Genomic DNA, 18,833 nt, shown 5'->3' on the forward strand with positions numbered 1-18,833 from the left:
GCGGCCACAGTACACGACCTGTTCGTGCTGTCCTCCGAGCGGTCTCGGCTTTGACCAGGGAGTTTCCGGGAGCGTTGGGGGTTACCTCTGGCATGTCACCTGCCTCGTCCAGCGGCAGGGGCAGTGTGTTCGTCGTGTCTTTGAGCGCGGGGCTCCGGCAGTGCAGGGCGCCTGCTCGCACCTGTGTCTGCGGCCCTTTGCAGCACCCCGGGCTGCACCTCGTGGCTGGCGGAGGGTCAGACGCACAGCTGTACATTCATGGCGTCCGGCTCTCCGGAGCCCCGTCCACGGGGACGGAAGCAGCCATGTGGGCCGAGGCTCTGGGTGCGAGGGCCAGAGGGTCCCGGACGGGGCGTGGGTGGGCGGAGGCGACTGCTCGGGCTTACCTATCACCTGCCCGTGGTGTTCCTGCAGCCGCGCTCCCAGGGCGGGGTGATCTCGTGTGACGGCGCTGAGCAGGCAGCTCTGTGTGCGTGTGGCCGCACCCCGGCCCGCGGCCGTCCCCATGCTTTCTGCTGACTGGGGAGACGCCAGGGCAGCGGGTCCCACGGCCCCACTCGTGTCCTCCCATCTTCCTCCCAGCGGGGTTCATCATGGGGTCTCGGGGCTGACCCGGGCTGGAATGGCAGACCCGGCAACAACGAACGGGATGTGAGAGAAGCCACTCGGCCTCGCCCAAGGAAAGAAACCAAGTTCCCACACGGCTGAGACGCCATCTCCCCCACCCTCCCCACCCCCCCAGGTCTCTAATGGGCCCAGCGTCCCTGGCCTCGGGGGAGGCTGCCCCAGCCTCTGCACCCGGAACCATGATGACGGGCACCTGGGGTTTGGGGAGGCGCGTGCTGGGCATCACGTACCTGCTCGTGTTCAGAAAAGCAGAGTTTCGGGTGAATGGTTGGGCCTGAGAGTTGCCTGTGAGGGTGGGGGTGACGGGGCTCTGCCTGGATTTAGCTGCCTTCACGCCCGACTCGACTCACAGCCGTGTTCGTGAGCCTGACGGGCCTCAGGCCGATGGTACAGCCAGGCCACGCGGTGGCCACACGCACCCGAGGGCAGGTCCTCGTAGGAGTAGGGGCGGGGCTTTCCTAGAGTAAGAGGAAAGGTGCGTGCGTCGGGTCCCAAGACCACCCCCAGGGTCCCGAATCTCCGGAGGACACGTGAGACCCGCTGGCGAGCGGTCCTCGTAGCTGCGAGTTGTTTCAGAGAAAGGACACAGCTCAGCTCCCCGTGGAGTCATGGACAGACAGATGGACACACTGAATTCCCAGCCGAGCTGCGAGGCCGGGCCCCAGAGACGGGCCCGTGGGGCTGCCCATGGGGCACTTGAGCCCTCGGCTCCCCAGGCTGCAGGTCTCCGCATGGACCCCGTTTTCTCCAGGCATTTGGGGCGTATGGCCACTCCTGTCAGTCGTGAGAACGGGCAGCGCCCTCCTGCTCTCGCCAGACGCCTGCCGGGGCTAGCCTTGCCTACAGCCCCTCTGAGGACCAGGGTCAGCCTGGGTACCGCCTTTCGCCCAGGACGCCTGCTGGAAGTGAAAGAAGTCTGTGAGGCCCTGTATTTGTGAAGTTGGTTTAGAAATACCAGTGTGAGCTCATTCGTTTTGGGACTCCCCCATGAGAAGGCCCAGGAACGGTGACAGCCCCGGCCCAGGACTGTGACCTGTAACTGCCCTTCCGACAGAAGGGACCCCGGGTCTTCCCTGAAGGCAGGGAGGCCACCCCACACTGCCATCCCCGTCACGGGGAAGGACCCAGACACGGGGTCCTGCTCTCAAAGGCTGCTGGCTGGAGCGGGGGAGCATCCCAGCAGCGACAGGCTTGCACACGTGCAGCGAACGCTTCCTGTTCTTTGTTCCCCACATCCACAAACGAGCAGAAGATCCACACGGAAGCGGCCTTCCCCCTGCAGGGTCAGAGGCGCAGCGGCCACGGTGCTTGAGCTCCCTGAGGGGGTCCTCCAGGCGGAGCCCCGTGTGCTGGGCTTCAGGCCTGCCACAGGAAGGTCCAGATGGGGCCTGGTGATGGAGACCCTTCAGGGCCACTGCCAGCCCCTCGGCCGCAGGCAGGACCTTCATCTCAGGGTATGTGGGCCCAGGAGTCCCAGGGCCTATCCGGAGGAGGACCGTCCCTGCGTGTGCAGCCTGTCCCACGTGGCCTCCAAGAGGCGTGGCTGGCTTGTGGGCCTGACCCTGAGCCCTCACCTGTCTGTGGTCTCATTTGTTTCTCACCAGTTTTAGGTCAGACCCTACACGTCCACATGTCCTAGAGCCCCCGTGCCAGGTCTTCACAGACGCCCCCGCCAGGCTCCCCGGGTTCCCAGCCTGGCGGTGTCTGCACTCTCAGTGTTGACCTGCCCCACCCCCCCCACTGCCACGGGTGCTCCGGCCCCTCCTCAGGGACAGCGGGGTGGGTGGCCAGGCCCCGCCAGCTTCCCCAGCACTAGGTATCCCACGTGGAGCCTGTGGCCTGTGGGCCTGGGGACGCGAACCTCTGGCCGCGGGTCCCTGTGAACTGCTGCTCTTATCCTCCTCTCTTTTTCCTGTTGGGTGTTTGTTTTTCTTACTGATTTTACGTTACATTCTAGAGACTAGCTTTTTCATACAGGGTAAACACAGCAAATGCCTTCTTGTCTGTTGCTCGTTTTAATTAAAACACGAGTTTTTCACAGTTCCCTTTCCGTCTTTTGTCTTCTCGTTTAGGAAGCCTTTCGTGCCCCAAGTTGTAAATAGATCAGACCTGATTTAAAACACATCTTAGGGACTTCCCTGGCGGTCCAGTGCTTAGGACTCCGTGCTTTCACTGCTGAGGGCCCGGGTTCGATCCCTGGTCAGGGAACCAAGATCCCACAAGCCACGCAGCGTGGCAGAAAAAACACACACCCATTTTAAATGTCTGAATGTATTGCAAATGTACCTTTTAATGCGTGGTTGGCGCACATTTGGCTCTTTAATCCACCTGGACGTCCTTCTGGGGACTGTTCTCGATTCTTGTTCACTTCCCCCGACCGGAGCAGCCCCTCTGCTGCCGACCAAGCTGGGCGCTGTCCCGGCTCGTCCTGCGAGCCCCTCGCGGCCCCGCGCTCTGCTGTCTGGGCGACAGGCCTTCCTCCCTCCCCCCAGGAGCACTGGCCGTTCTCACTCCTCTGTTCCCGCACGGGAATTCTGGAGTAAACCTGTCCGGTTGCCTGTGCGGCCGTTGAGGGTGTAGTGCTTTATCTACTTCATGGGCAGTTTGGGGACAGTTGGTCTCCATGGTGCTGACTCTTCTGCTGGCTGTGCGGGGCGGGCGGGGGGTGTTCCCGCGGCAGCGCGACTGACCCCTGGCCCGGCCTGGCCTGCGGAGGGCACCGCGTGCAGCCCCCGCACCCTGCTGACACTGACGACCGAAACATGAGACAGGTGGGGAAGCGCGCCGTCTTTACGTTTAGGAGAATTTGTATCGTGAAGGTCGTGTTGCTCCTCAGTTAATCTATGAATTCTTTGCAATAAAAATAAAAGTCTTGATGTCGTTTCCACAGATTTCAATCTCAAAATTCACATGTAAGTTATCCAGAATGGCCGGCGATGTTTTCAAAAATAAGAAGAGACAAACTCTGTTCTTTACCAATTTTTTTCAAACATCTGTTGTGTTGTTACAAGCGTTTAGACTCACGCTTGACATGTACTTAGGTAGGGATAGTATGAAACACGAAATGTCAGTCTAAAAAAAATAACAGACCAACGGGTCTGTGTTGCTGAGACCATGGGGAGCTGTGTAGAAGAAGAGAAAATTGGGTCCCGTCTAATAACAGCCAAATGCAGTAGCTCTGATTTGTTAAAAGATCTAATTGTGAAAGGCAATTTCTTAGGAAAAACTAATAAAATTTAGAGGAACATTTTTATAACACCAGAGTAAGGAAGATATCTTAAATGTGAAAAAATATATATAAGCCATGGAGAAAATGGTTAATAAATTTAACTAACTTAAAAATTCTCTGTTCCTTGAAAAAACACGTTTCTTTAACAAAAAGATGTGGCACTGATTGGGAGTAAATAGGTTCAAACTATGTAGCTCACAAAACGAATAGTATCCGTTATATACAGTGGATTATGAAAATTAATAGGAAAACGGAAAAACGCATAAAGGAAATTAACAGAGGACAAACTATGAGTAAACTACAAGGAGATGCTCAGCTTCATGTTACTTTGTAGACAGCGTCGTTGGGCCATATATTTTGATCCACTCTGACAAGCCCTGTGTTGATTGGTGTGTTTAGACCATTGGTGCTTAAAGTGTTTATTGGTACACAGGCCGACCCCGCTTTACTGCACTTAGAACGCAGTGAGGGTCTGTGGCCGCCCTGCGTCAAGCGAGTCTGTCGGCACCTTTTTCCAACAGCGTCTGCTCACCTTGTGTCTCTGTGTCCCGTTTTGGTAATTCTTGAAGTACTTCAAACATTTGCTCATTATTGTATTTGTTATGGGATCTGTAATCAGTGCTCTTTGATGTTACTGCTGAGACTCACTGAAGGCTCAGACAATGGGTAGCATTTCTTAGCAATAAAGCATTTTTAATTAAAGGGATGGGCACTGTCTTTTGGGCATAACACTGTTGCATTAATAGGCCACAGTGTTGCGTAAACGTAGCATTTAGACGCGCTGGGAACCAAAACGTCCGTCCGCATGGCCCCTTTGCTTCACTGCACAGGGCTGCAGCCAGCCCGCAGTGTCTCTGCGGCACCTGGGGTTGGATTAATAGCCTCCCTATTTGTTACTGTTTTCTAGTCTTCGCCGTTGTTCTTTGGTGTTTTTTTGTCTTCCACTCTTTTCCTATCTTCTGTGGTTTCAATTGAGCATTTTATATGATCCCTTTTCTCTCCTTTCGACCTTATCAGTTATACTTCTTCTGCTGTTTTCAGTGGTCTCCCTAGAGTGTGCCCATTTACCAGCTAACCCAAGTTCACTTTCAAATAGCATATTATCACTTCCCAGGCAGTGGGTGTGCTTCATAATGCCACAGAAATCCTAATTCCTTTCTCCTGGCTCTCGTATCATTGTTGTTCATTTCACTTGTACACAGGCACGCTTGAGTATGTGTGTCTATACGTGAAATACGTACATAGGCATACCTATCGGGTGTATTGTTGCCATTATTATTTTGAACAAACTTATTAGATAAATTAAAAATAAGAAAAATAAACATCTTTATTTTACTTTCACTTATTTCTTCTTGGATGCTCTTCCTTTCCTTAGTAGATCTGAGTTTCCGACCTTTATCGTTTTCCTTCTTTCTAAGGAACTTTTTTTTAACATTTCTAGAAGGTAGATCTACTGGCAACAAATTCCCCCAATTTCTCTCTGAGAAAGTCTTTACTTCTCACTTCTGGAGGATAATTTCTCAGGGTACAGAATCCTGGGCTGCTGGTTTTTCTCTCAACACTGTAAATATCTCGCTTCACTCTTTGCTTGCATGGTTTCTAAGGAGAGGTCAGATGTGATTCTTATCTCAGTTCCCCTGTAGGTAGTGTCCCCCTCCCCTCCCACCCCCCAGCTCCTTTGGGATTTTTTTCTTTATCTTTGATTCTCTCTAAGTTGAAACCGACATGCCCAGGTGTAGTCTTCCCAGCATTTGTCCTGCTGGGTGTTCTCTGGGCTTCCTGGATCTGTGGTTTGGTGTCTGACATTGATTTGGGGAAATTCTCAGTTAAAATGTTTCAGTATTTCTTCTGTTCTTCCCTCTCTTCTCCTTCTGGATTCCCCATTGTGTCACACCTTCGCCCCACAGGCCTTAGATGTTCTGTTCTGTTCTTTACAGGCTTTTCCCTTTGCTTTTGGGTTTTCAGGGACTCTGTCGAGGTGTCCTTTCGCTCAGAGGTTCCTTCCTCAGCCGTGTCCACTCTAATCAGCCCGTCAAAGGCAGCCTTCATTTCTGCTGCAGGGCTCTGATCTCTGGCGTTTCTTTTTGGCTCTTCCTTAGGATTTCCACCTCTCTGCTCACATTCCCCTCATGTCCTGCATGCTGTCTACTTTACCCATTAGAGCCCTCAGCACGTTGACCACTGTTGTTTTCAGTCCCTGTCTGATAATCCCAGCATCCTGACACATCTGGTTCTGATGCGTGTTCTGTCTCTTCAGATTCTGCTTTTTGCCATTCCATGTGCCTTGTAATTTTTTCTCATTAGCCAGACATTTTGTACTGGGTCAGAAAACTCTGTCTTCCATTTTTGTTGTCATCTCTCTCCCAAACCAGCTCCTTATGTCCCACCTTCTGGTAGTAAGAGAATTAAAGACCCTTCCGATCGGGACCCCCGCCTCTCCACCCCTTGCAGTTTATAATTTCTCATCCACCTCTTAGGTAGATGTCGGCTCCACACGTGCCCACATGTGCATGCACGCAGTCACCCAGGTACACACGGGCACACTGACACGTGCACATACGGTGTCCCTGGGAGCTGCAGCCTGAGCGGTGAGGGCCACCCCCCACACACCCTGGCCTCTCAGGGACTTGCTTCCGTTTAAGCTCTTGTGAGTTAACCGTAGACATTTCCTATAATAACCAAGTGCCCTTCTGTTTTTAATTCCAGTTATGCGAAGGGAGATTTGGATCTTTCTTACATCACGTCCAGAATTGCAGGTGCGTTTGTTTGCCAGCTTTAACTAAGGGTGAACTTCTGGCGCTCTCCTGTGTGAGGGTGGTGCGTGGGATTCTGGCCTCTTGGGCAGCCACTCCCTTGCCCGAGATGTGGCCTAGGGTGTCCACCCCTGCATCCAGTGTGCCTCTAGGCCCTGCGGTGGATAACGCCAGTGTCAACCCAGCTTCTCCCCTGGTCTGGAACCTTCTGAAACGCTGAGGTCATGAGGGAGATAATGCGAGGCCACACATACTAAAATGTGGGTCTCCAGGCAGAAACCACAGTCCAGACGCTTGGGGAGCTCCTGTGGTGCTTCAGGCTCTGCGGCAGAAGCTGCGTCTCAGGAGGGTCTCGGGGCACCATCTGGGGATCCCAGAGGATCTGACGGGCGGTGGGGCGGGGCTTGTAGGCCGCTGCTCCGCCCCTTCTCAGGACTCACTGTACCTTCGGGTCAGCGGCCACGAGGAGCAGGCCCCGCGTGTGCCCGAGCATCTGGCCTGTGGTTGTAGAGGTTGCGGGGGCTCCACTCTTGCAGTGATGTCATTCCCGGCGGAAGGTGTGGAGTCGGCCATCAAGAACAACATCGAAGACGTGCGGTTGTTTCTGGACGCGAAGCACCCGGGCCGCTACGCTGTCTACAACCTGTCCCTGAGGACGTACCGGGCCTCCAAGTTCCACAACCGGGTGAGCACGGGCTCTGGCTTCGCTCAGCCTCGTGTGGCGCTGGTCCTCCCCTGACACTGCGCAGAAGGGGCGGGGTCTTGAGGATCGCTGAGCCTGAGGTGCCTCCAGAGGGAACACGAGACCACGCAGTTTCCTTGGCGGATAAACACGCGGGGCGTGGACGCTTTTTACAGTATTTATACTGACCCTGAGCGCAGACAGGGCGGGTGCTGCGCTCCTTCTGCCACGTCTGCCAGAGCCTGGCTCCCGAGTCCTGTCGCGCGCCTGGGGGGCGGGGGGCGGCGCTTGGTTTGGGGGTGGTGGGGTGCTTTGGGTGGGGCCCGTGTGTCTGCGCCCCGGCTGGCGAGCTGCCCTCTCTGCAGGTCTCCGAGTGTGGCTGGGCAGCCCGACGGGCCCCGAGCCTCCGTAGCCTGTACAGCCTCTGCAGGAACATGCACGCCTGGCTGCGCCAGGACCCCGGGAACGTCTGCGTGGTGCACTGCGTGGTGAGCAAGCTGCCCCGCCCTGGGACACTCAGGGGACAGAGGGGACATGCAGAGGGTCAGGCGGGGGCGGCCGGGTGTCCCGAGTGGTGACCCCGACGCCCACCACTCCCGGGAGCAGCAGTTCTGCCCCGGGGTCTGCGGCAGGCGGCTCCTGGCACCTTCTGTGGGTCACGGCCGGGTCCCTGGCAACAGGGGCTTCTGGCAGAAGACCGTCCTCACTGAGGGTCCCCCCCACCCCTTTTATGGAAGGTGCAGGCCCCCTCGTGGCAGCACCCACGTACGGAGGCCAGCCTGCCTCCTGGGACCCCGTCTCTGAGCCCACCCTGGGGCTGAGGGTTTGTGGGTATCACACCCAGTGGGGCACCTGCCAGAACCCACCCTCGACCGTCAGTACTGCCGTCCTGGTGTGGGTGACCATCACACCAAGGGTGGCGCTGCAGAGGGTTCGCGAGGGTGAGCATGGACGTGCCGAGCGCTGAGGTCAGGTGGGGACCAAGGTCAGGTGGGGACCCTGACAGAGCAGCACGTGCCCGGCCGCCTCGTGCCTTCTGCTGCGGAGCCTGTATTCTGTCTGCTCCCTGAGTTCTCACCTCATCAGGTGGGTTTTCCTAAGTTCCCTGATGAGCCCCGGCCCCAGGCGCAGGCCCTGACTGTCCTGGGGGAGTGAGTGCCGCCTGAGCCTGTCCCGTGCATCTGCCCTAGGACGGGAGGGCCGCCTCTGCCGTGGCCGTCTGCTCCTTCCTGTGCTTCTGCCGGCTCTTCAGCACCGCAGAGGCCGCCGTGTACATGTTCAGTATGAAGCGCTGCCCGCCGGGCATCTGGCCGTCCCACAAAAGGTATGGCGTCCACCGTGGGGCCTGGGTGCGGCGTCACCATGGCCAGGCCGTAGCTGTGGGTGCTGGGAGATGGCAGGGTTTCATGCGGGTGTGGACCTCGGTGTTGGGTGGAGCACGGGCCCGCCTGCGCAGTCGGGGCAGCCGCGCCTCTGCCCTGTCGGGGCTCCGGAGCAGCGGGGCTGCGCCTCTGCCCGGGGCCTGGGCGCCAACCTTCCTAGCGCGTGAGGCCACTTGCTCGCTGGCGATGGGGCAGCCCCTGGGTGCCACCTCTGCACACGTGGCCCAGTGGCTCCATTCGGCAGGGAAGGTGGCATCTGGGAGCTGTGTGGCAGCACCGCCTCCGCCGTGTGTCCTCCATGTCAGGGTCCGTGAGACACAGCTTCTAGGCTGTCTCTGCTGATGACTTACAGGGAATGGTTCCCCAGGGCTGCAGCTGGCCACCGCCCACCCCCTGCCCCCTGGGGCCACTGCCTGCTCCCAGACCGCCTTCCCCACTTCCATCCACCTTGCAGTGAGGGGGGAGCCTCACGCTCAGGCCTGAGGAGTTGCTCACTCCCGTCGGGTACTGGGGGAGCATCTCCTTCCTCTGTGGGGAGGGCCTTGGCGTGAACAACACAGGGCCCGAGAGTGGGGAGAGCCGGGGCCGCCTGGGCCCTGCTGCCTCCCTCCCCTGCCCTGGCAGGGAGATCGAGAAGGCGTCCAGGCCAGTGAGGGGCCGTTGTGGTCATTCCTCCCGCTCGGGATGGCTGCACTGCCTCGATGGCGGTGTGGGGTGGTTGACCCACTCCTGCTTGTGAGACCCACCCCACTGGCTCGCTGCCCAGGGGCAGGGTGTACCCCGAGACAGCTGGCACGCTGTCGTGTCTTCTGTGTGGCTCGGGGTGGGGCGGGGCGGGGCGGGCCTGTCCATCGTGCAGAAGGCGTGGCAGAGCAAGGGCTGCGCCGCCGAGCATGGGTGACAGGCTGCCGACCCTTTCAGCATGTCACCTTCCGTAATCTGGGCACACCCGGGGTTCCCAAACTGTGCCTGCAGCTTGGGGTGCCGCTCGGGAGCGCTCAGAGTCGGGGGTCAGAGCCAGCAGAGTATCGTTGTTGCCGGTCTGTGCCTGGCCCCAGGGCCCCCAGCAGACCCCAGGCTGCTTCCTTGGAGACGTGCAGATGTAGAGAGCGTCATCCCCCGCCCGGCCCAACAGCTTATAAAAGAGCGGTGCCCACTTCAGATGCATGACTTTTCAAACCTGTTGGAGAAGAGCCATCGGCTCACTCCCAGTCCAAGGAGGGACAGGCGCCCACCCACAGGGCGCTCGGCGGGGGGTGGTCTGTGCCCTGCAGGACAGGTCAGAGGGGGAGGCCGCTGCTCAGGGGGCACGAGGTCATCTCCTGGGGACATACGGATGAAGCAGCCTTCGCATGAGACTCGGAACCGTGATGGGACGTCTGGAGTTGCTGGTCGCTGGTCTGTGCGTCCAAGACTCTGATGACAGGGGTGGGGGTGGGAGGGAGCAAGGAAGACCCAAACGGAGAGGGCCGCGACCTCGGAGGGGTCTGTAGACGTCCTTCACCGGAACACGCGTCGGGCCATCTCAGGTGGTCGGACAGACGCACCACTGGGGCCCCCGGGGGAGACGGAGCAGGAAGGGGGAGCACGGAGGAGGCGTTGCTGAGAATTTCCCCAAATTAACGGCAGACGTTGAACCCAAGAAGCTCAGAGGACACCAAGTGGGATTCAGAACAAAACACACACACGGAAAACCTACTTTGGCTTCCGGCGTTCACACTGCCGAGAGCCACGCACAGGCGCTCCGGAAGGTGGGCGGCAGGAGTGGAGGTGCAAGCAGAGAAGGTTCTTCTCAAGGGCCGTCATTACGTCAGCAGAGGATGCGAGTGGCGGCCTGGGACGTGCTCGGGTGACCCAGGAGATCAGGAAGGAGAAGCCGAGGCTGCAGAGGCAGGCGGGCGGCCGGCTGGCTGCGAAGCCGGTTCAGCGTCACCTGTGTGCCGGGCCCCTCGCCGAGCGCACGCTGCCTGCGGGCCTGCCCCGTAGCAGTGACGGCGGGGGCGGAGGAGGGTTGTGTGCAGGGCACGTGCGACAGGCCCCGCTGCTGAAACACCCGTCCCTGCGGGTCAGGCGTCCAGTTCAGCCTTGACTCGGGCAGTCTCCTCCTCCTTCAGTTTTGAATGTGCTCCCAAGGTCACTCAGGTTGTAGGCTGTGGACCTGGGTCGTGGTCCTGGCTTCTTGCTGTCGGCGAGAGGCGCCCGGGTCTCCTGCCACGCGGCCGTCTCCACTGCGGACCTCGGGAGCGGCCAGAGTGCAGTGGCGAGACGGAGTGTCGCCTGCTGTCAGTTTGGAGCCAGCCACGGCTCCTTCCCCTCCCTGGGAGACGGGTTAGACCAGCGCGGGAGATGGACGCCCTGCGGCGGTGCCACAAAGAGGAGCTGCGGAACCACCAAGGGAGCCGGCGGAGCGGATTCCAGGTCCACAGAGCAGGACGGGGGCGGTTGCAGCGTCCCTCTCAGTGAGCAGTGGAACAGGTCGGCAGGCCGGTTCAGAGCCACGGAGTGTACCCACGACAGCAACGTGCGTGCAGAGCCCTTGGGAAGAAGGGTCATGTTCCGGGCTCTTAAACCACGACAGATTGGGAAGAATAGAAATCATGCCAGATATGTTCCGAGGCCATCGTGGAATTAACCTGGAAATCAGTGACAGCAGGTGGCTTTGGAAAGCCTTAAATATTTCAAAGTGAAACAATCTACCTATGAGTAGCTGGTGAGTCAAAGAGGAAATCTCAAGGGAAATTTAAAGATATTTTGAGCTGAATGAAAATTAAAACATAAGATTCATGAGATGACACCGGAACGTTGCTTTCAGTGAAATTTATGGCATGAGATGCTTACGTGTGACTGAGAAAAGACTGACGACCTGATGGGCTCCAGAGACACGGAGCACGGGTGCGCGCCGTGGCATGTGGGCACATACGGAGCACACGTGTGGTGTGTGGGCTGCACACAGCATGTGTGTGACGCGGTGCGTGGGCTGAGCACGGAGCACGCATGTGACGTGGCCCGTTTTCCTGCACAGAACACGCATGTGACACGGTGTGCCTCCTGCCCTCCAGGTACATCGAGTACATGTGCGACATGGTGGCAGAGGAGCCCATCACGCCCCACAGCAAGCCCATCCTGGTGAAGGCCGTGGTCATGACGCCCGTGCCCCTATTCAGCAAGCAGCGGAACGGCTGCCGGCCCTTCTGCGAGGTCTATGTGGGGGATGAGCGTGTGACCACCACGTCCCAGGAGTACGACAAGATGAGGTGGGCTCGGGGCTCAGGCCCTTCCTCGCCCCGCGGCCTCATCTTCTGGGGGCTGTCGAGGAGGGAATTGTGCTCTGGGGCTGCGGCTGGGCGGTGGGCGTGGAGGCGGGGCCGGCAGGGCCTGTGGGGGAGTTCTCGGGGTCTTCGTGCTGGGTGGCTCCTTGGAAGTCCTCTCCTGGACCATCCTCCCCCCACGCCTGACGTAATTTGGCAGAAAAACCCGCGAGGCAAGAAGAAACTGGCGCTGTGGGTCGCAGTTCATCAGAACGGTGCACCTTATACCTAAGTGCACTGCTTTTCTTGGTTCTGTTCTCCAGGGATTTTAAAATCGAGGACGGCAAAGCGGTCATTCCCCTGGGCATAACGGTCCAGGGAGACGTGCTCATCATCATCTATCACGCGAGGTCCACCCTGGGAGGAAGGCTGCAGGCTAAGGTGAGCGGGCGCCGGGCGGCCCCTGGCTCGTGGGCGAGCTTGGTTCTCTAAGCGCAGTGAGAGCTCTGTGTCCCCACCTGTGTGGCAGAGGCAGAAGGGACTGTGGCCTTAGCCTGCCCGGCTGTGGCCCTGGGGCCTCCCCACGGGCCCAAGGAGCCGCCTGTTGGCTAGGGCGCTGCCCCAGCCTCTGTGTGTCCCTGGCCCTGGAGCCCCGTGTGGGGCCTCAGCTGGTCACCCGTGAAGGGCCTGGCGTTGCCCTCCCGGCCTGAGGGCCTTCTGTTCGCTTTCTCCCTGCAGATGGCGTCCATGAAGATGTTCCAGATCCAGTTCCACACAGGGTTTGTGCCTCGGAATGCGGCTACTGTGAAATTTGCAAAGTATGTTGGTGTCACACTGAGGGGGGCGGACGAGAGGACCCCAGCCGTGGCTGGTGTGGAGACAAGTGCAGCGCGATTGATACTGGCAGGGGTCCCGGGAGTGCTGAGCTCTGACGCCCGGGGTCCCGGGAGGGCCGGGAGCTCTGACACACGGGGTCCCGGGAGGGCCGTGAGCTCTGACGCCCTGGATCCCGGGAGGGCCGTGAGCTCTGACGCCCTGAGTCCCGGGAGGGCCGTGAGCTCTGACGCCTGGGCTCCCAGGAGGGCCGTGAGCTCTGACGCCCCGGGTCCCGGGAGGGCCGTGAGCTCTGACGCCCGGGGTCCCGGGAGGGCCGTGAGCTCTGACGCCCCGGGTCCCGGGAGGGCCGTGAGCTCTGACGCCCCGGGTCCCGGGAGGGCCGTGAGCTCTGACGCCCCGGGTCCCGGGAGGGCCGTGAGCTCTGACGCCCCGGGTCCCGGGAGGGCCGTGAGCTCTGACGCCCGGGGTCCCGGGAGGGCCGTGAGCTCTGACGCCCCGGGTCCCGGGAGGGCCGTGAGCTCTGACGCCCCGGGTCCCGGGAGGGCCGTGAGCTCTGACGCCCCGGGTCCCGGGAGGGCTCACACAGGGCAGTGCCGTGCCAGGGCTGCCTGTGGTAAGGGCTCAGGGAGAGCCGCCCAGCTGCCCTCACAGCGCCAGCGTCGTGGGCCGTGGGCATGTCTGTGTTTCTGCCTGTTGTTGCTCCTTTAAGAGTTTCCGTGTTCTTGTCTTTTAGTATGTTTTCCACATTGGCACCTCGTGTATTTTTTTTTTAACGTGCCAACGTGACAAAGACGAGGAATGCCACGCTTTAAGGTTTCAGGTTTTTTCTCCTTTGGAGGAAGGTAGTCCCAGAGCTTCAGGTGTCCTTGTGTCCTCAGACATTTCTCTTCAGAGACCCGATGACTGAAGACCAAGCAGAAGAGCTGGGCGAGAGGCCCGTAGGTGAATCTGATGCTGGAGCCGGGAGACGGCATTGACTGTCTCGTGTGTTCAGGGAAGTACAAGGGGGATTTCACCGCAGAGCTGGAACGTGCGAAAAGGAGGCAGGTGTGACTCTCGGACTGAGAAACGTCACAGCTGGAACTGAGGATTGAGCCGTGTGCCCGGTAGCAGAGTAGACACAGGAACGAACAATGGTGAGAGAGAGATGGATACAGAGGGGTCGCAGGGGTGTTGGGGGCTGGGAAATGGTCAGACGTGCCTTTGTTCGGAGTCCAAGGAGAAGAGGACACACCAGAAACAATGTTGGAAAAATCACCGGCCAAAAATTTCCTTACACTGATGAAAAACGTCAAACCATAGAATCAAAAACTCTGAAAACAGCAAACTGGAGTTTATATAAAAGAAGGAAGGAAACGCCTTCCTCAGCATGTTGCAAATTGCTGAAAACCAAAGACGACCATTTCGGAGCCCCCAGGGGAGGGACCTTCAAAGTAAGGAGACTGCAGCTGCCTGTTAACCAAGGGGCGGGAGCCGGAGCCGGGGGCATCTTCGGCAAGTGCCTGAGGAGAACGTTGGCCAGCTTGAAATTCTGCCTCCTGTGAAGTCATCCTTCAGAAGCGAAAGCCAATCAAAGATGTTTTCAGGCAGACGAGATGTTTGCAGTGTGTGTGTCAGACATGGACACGTAGAGAAGCACAGAATGAAAAGAGAAAGATGCCCATTAAAAGCAGGCAGGGGACTCGGCTGGCGGATGCACACGGCCAGCGAGCACCTGAGCCAGTCTGCACGTCCCTCATCACCAGGGAAGCAGGTCAGAGCCGCGAGGGCAAGGAAATGGGGGGGGAGCCCCCGTGGGAGCCACGCGGAGTTAGATGTTTTCTTGTGACGAGAACTTGGAAGATCTCCTGCCTCAGCACTTCCCACGTGCACGTGGCGTCATTAGCCACGTACCCAGGGCCTCAGGCTCGATGGCTCCAGACTGAGAAGAGGCCCCCGTGGCGTCGGCAGTCGGTTGGAGAGTGAGCTGTGATGTCACGTCCGTGACCCTGTTAACGCCTGCTCAGGCCTCCCGTGGGGCCCCATCCGGAGGCCCGAGGAGCGGCTGCCTCTGGGGGCGTGGCCCTTCTTGGGGTCTGGAAAGAGACAGTGTTTTATTCTGAATGGACTGTTCCACGAGGATAACCTTTATGAGGCGCGTGCGTAGGCTTGTGCTTCGCTGTGCACGTCGTGCCTCCAGAAGTGGACTCGTCGGTTTAATAGCAGAAAGGCAAGGGGTGCCCCGCGGGCGGCTGAAAGAGGACACTTTGCAGAAGCAATCTGAAATCCCTCGGGTGCCTCCTGTGAGTGTGGAGGGGTGCCGAGCAGTCCGGGACGAAAGCCGATGCGTTTGTTTCCCGCTGAGCGTGGCAGGCTCCCCCTCAGGGCCTGTCCAGCGGGGCCTGGCCCTCTGCCCTCTGAGACCCCGGACCCTTGGGGCAGCAGGGCTGCGCCTCTGCTCACAGACCTCATTGTTTCCTCACTGGCCTGCTGGACGGGTGGGCAGACCCCGGCCTGGGTGGGGCTGTCCCCGGGGCGGGGCTGGGCAGGGAGGCGGGGGTGGGTGGCCACCAGCATGGTGCCGGGAGTGGGCCCCCAGGCCCTGCTGCCCTGGAGCTGAGCTCGTAGTGGCCGCGCGCCTTCTCCCTGCTTGGCTTCTTGGCCTCTGTTCCTTGTGGATGGGCCCCTCCCGGGGCCCTCTCTGGCCTCCGGATCCCCTTGGCCAACGTCGCTGTCCGGGCTTTCCACCTGCGTCCCCGCGCCAGCTGTTCCTGCCCGGCTGAGCCGTCGCCCTTGCAGTCGTCTTCTTGTGGGCACCTGGCCTGGACAGGAAGGAAGCCCATGGCGGCCTCTAGGCTGGGAGCCTGAGAGGGCCACACGGCAGTGCGGCCACTGTCCCTGTGCCCACGTGGGCCCGGCCTCGCCCCTGCAGAGACCCCTCATTCCCCTCCTTGCACAGGGGCGGCTGCGTCTGTGAGGAGTGGGAAGGATTTGGGGTCACGCGTGCTCGCTCGTCCCATTTTGCTGAATCCAGGGAAGTAAGAACTAACATTTGCTGTGGCCTCACCACCACCCCTGACCACTCCTGCGGCCCGTCCTCTGCCCGGAGGCCGTTCTTGGACATTGCAGAGGACGGCAGGGCCCCTCCCTCGACTCCTCACCCTTCAGGGCCCCAGCGTTCTTTTTTGTGTTTCTCTCTTTGTTGCTTTACTCTTCTTATAGGCACAAAGCAGTAAGTGATGCAAACACGTTAGCATAAAATAAGAGCAGCTGGGAGCCTGTTGTCTAGCTGAGGAACTAGGGTTTATCCATATGGTCACCAGAGGTGAGCTTAGGAATTCCCTCGAAACATGCGGAGCCACAGAACGAGGGCAGTTCAGTGACGTGGCAGCCACAGTCCCCACTGCCAGGCTGCCCTGTTACCAGTCTCCCGCCCGTGCCCGGGCCCCCCGGCTCCGCGTCCCACCCAGTGGGAACAGGTTGGTGCCTCTCCACCCCTGCCGCCAGATTGCAGAGGTGTTGGTTTCTGGGCATCTGTTAATAGTTGGGGATTTCACCAGCGTGGATGGCATTGTTCTATGGGAACGTGCATTTAAGCTCTGAGGACCTGATTTGAACTCCAGAGCCTGAGGAGTGAGGGCTGAGCGCTCCCCTGACGGAGGAGCGGGGGTCCTGCTCTGCGGGTGTGGACGGGCCCCACTGCACACACACCCCTGCCGGTCCCTCTGACCCTTGGCTCAGTGGCGGCGTGAACGTCCCGAGCATGCAGTGCAGGGGCTGGGGTGCCTGTGGAGCCCGCGGCCCTGCCCCGCGCTTGTTTCCCAGTGAACATTGGGGTGGTACCCGCAGTGCCCGTGGTCGTGCCTAACCTGCTTCTCGCCTCCCCAATGCAGGTATGACCTGGACGCTTGTGACATTCAGGAGAAATATCCCGATTTATTCCAAGTGAACCTGGAGGTGGAGGTGGAGCCCAGAGATAGGCCCGGCCACGAGGCCCCACCCTGGGAGACTGCGAGCATGCGGGGGCTGAACCCCAAGATCCTGTTTTCCAGCCGCGAGGAGCAGCAAGACATGCTGGCGAAATTTGGTGAGATCCTTGTTTTCTGGGCACGCCTGCAGGTGGCCCAGTGTCTGTTTTTGGATCCCAAACCACGTGGCCTGCAGGCCCTGCCGGGGTCATGGGGTGGGGCTGGGACCCCCAGGAGGGTCAGGTTTGAGTCACACGCTGTTTTGGGGGGGGTGCGTTTTCTGGACATGTGTCAACTTTGAACATGACCTGGAAGAAGTCGAGGCTTCGATTGGGACCAGCTGGCGGGGCTGCCCCCGCAGCAGAGTTTGTTCCTGGCCAGCCCCCACCCCCTCCACACCCCGCAACTCAGCAGGGCTGTGTCGGCTTATTTCATAGCATTTACAGAAAGTAGCATCAGAAGCACGCTGGTGGGTGGGACTTGGGACTTCGTTTGCCACATAACGATTTTCTTCGTGTTCTTGGCTTGCATTTTTTTCTGTTATGTGAGGACAGCTAAGTGTCCCTGAATAGCGTGTGTGCACGTGTGTGCATGCACGTATGGTTTCCGGTGTGCGCGTGTGCACACGTGTCCCGGGGCAGCGTCTGGGCAACGCTGGGATCCATTCACTGATGGTTGGTTGTTGTGTGGGTTTCTGGTGGTGGTGAGCCCTTCCTGGCTCTGGGCCTGGGCCCCGGAGCCTCACACGGGCTGCTGCCCTGGGCCGGGTGGCCTGACATCCCCCTTCCTGCAGGAAAACCAGAGCTCCCCAGGCAGCCAGGCTCCTCTGCGCAGTATGATGCCGAGGCCGGGCCTGCGGACGCCGAGCCCCCGGAGTTGGACTCACTGCACAGCAGCGGGGACACCGACCGCTTTCTGCACACGCTGGACTGGCGGGGTGGGTAGGCGGGCCTGGCGCTGCCCCCGTGGGCCTCCCCGTGCTGACTCTTCGCACTGAGCCGCAGCCGCCCCACCGTTGTCTTCTTTTCAGAGGACGGGGATTGCACGACAGCCCCAGAGGGTCACCTTGCCGAGGAGGGTCCGTCTGCTGCGGCCGAGGACGGACGTGTGAGCGAGCCGTCTGACGAGGAAGCCCCAACGCTGTCAGCTGAGAGCGGGGACGTGGCCGACGAGGACACGCCAGGCCCGGACCTGCCGCAGGAGGACGGTGTGGACCTCCTGGGGCTGCACTCCGAGGCAGGGCCGGTGCCCCCCACGCAGGCCCGCGGGGGCCCCCCCAGCAACGCGGACCTGCTCAGCCGCCTCCTGGGGGCCCCGGCAGCTGCTCCAGAGGGTGCCGCAGGCGGTCTGTTCGGCGGGGACGCGGCGCTGCTCTTCACCAGCCCGGCCTCTGCCCCGAGCACACGGACCACGGTCCCGGCCGGTAGGTGCCGCCGACAGGAGTGGGTCACGGCAGTCTGCCGTTCAGGGAGACCGTGAGCCCCCAGAGGATCTCCTGAGACAGGCGGGGGTCAGCGGGGTCAGCGGGGTCAGCGCCTTGCCCCTCCCTCTCGGGGCCACGGGGTCGTGGGAGGGCCATCCCGGAGCCGATCCTCTGGGCCGAGGGTGTGCACTGTGGTGCCGGCGCTCACGTGCACCTGCTTCCTGGTGTCCTGCCACAGCGGACCCGTTTGACCCTCTCCTGCTGCCATCTGACCCGGACGCCCAGCCCCACTCCCAGCCCGACCTCTTTGGCGAATTTCTTAATTCGGACTCTCCAGCCACCCTGCCTGCATCCTTTCCTGCCACCCACAGCGCCCCACCCCTGGCCCACGGCACCAACTTCCTGCATCTGGGTAAGTGCGGTCTCCACACTGGGGGCAGGGCCACAGGGCCGGGGGAGATGGGCAGTGCCCTCCTCCCTCCCCCAGAAAGGGGGTGCAGCCAGTGTCCACTCTGTATGCCCTGCTGGGTTCCCGGGGAGGTGGGAAGGCAGGCTCTGGGGCACTGGCATGTGGCCAGCCATGGCGGGAGGAGGCCTCTCTGAAGACCCTTTCAGATGAGGGACCGCGGACGCTAGTCTCAGGATCGCCCTGTGGGCTTCTCCTCTTGCTGCCTCCCTGCATCCACTTGGTCAGTGCAGTGACCG

General features: G+C 60.0%; 1 protein-coding gene across 2 annotated transcripts in view; it reads left to right on the plus strand.

Moving 5' to 3' along the window:
- Positions 1 to 18,833, plus strand: part of GAK (cyclin G associated kinase) — a 51,308-nt gene that overhangs the window by 22,608 nt on the left and 9,867 nt on the right. The window contains exons 12-22 of one of the 2 annotated variants that reach the window (XM_060013144.1): positions 6,563 to 6,612; positions 7,146 to 7,294; positions 7,657 to 7,779; positions 8,482 to 8,615; positions 11,733 to 11,927; positions 12,245 to 12,362; positions 12,660 to 12,739; positions 16,631 to 16,824; positions 17,499 to 17,642; positions 17,736 to 18,128; positions 18,367 to 18,540. In XM_060013144.1, the coding sequence (XP_059869127.1) occupies positions 6,563 to 6,612; positions 7,146 to 7,294; positions 7,657 to 7,779; positions 8,482 to 8,615; positions 11,733 to 11,927; positions 12,245 to 12,362; positions 12,660 to 12,739; positions 16,631 to 16,824; positions 17,499 to 17,642; positions 17,736 to 18,128; positions 18,367 to 18,540 (1,754 nt within the window). The remainder of the gene's footprint in view (positions 1 to 6,562; positions 6,613 to 7,145; positions 7,295 to 7,656; positions 7,780 to 8,481; positions 8,616 to 11,732; positions 11,928 to 12,244; positions 12,363 to 12,659; positions 12,740 to 16,630; positions 16,825 to 17,498; positions 17,643 to 17,735; positions 18,129 to 18,366; positions 18,541 to 18,833) is intronic. The other variant, XM_060013145.1, reaches the window with a different exon arrangement.

Source organism: Delphinus delphis, chromosome 5, assembly GCF_949987515.2.
Source record: "Delphinus delphis chromosome 5, mDelDel1.2, whole genome shotgun sequence".
NCBI classification, from domain to species: domain Eukaryota; kingdom Metazoa; phylum Chordata; class Mammalia; order Artiodactyla; family Delphinidae; genus Delphinus; species Delphinus delphis.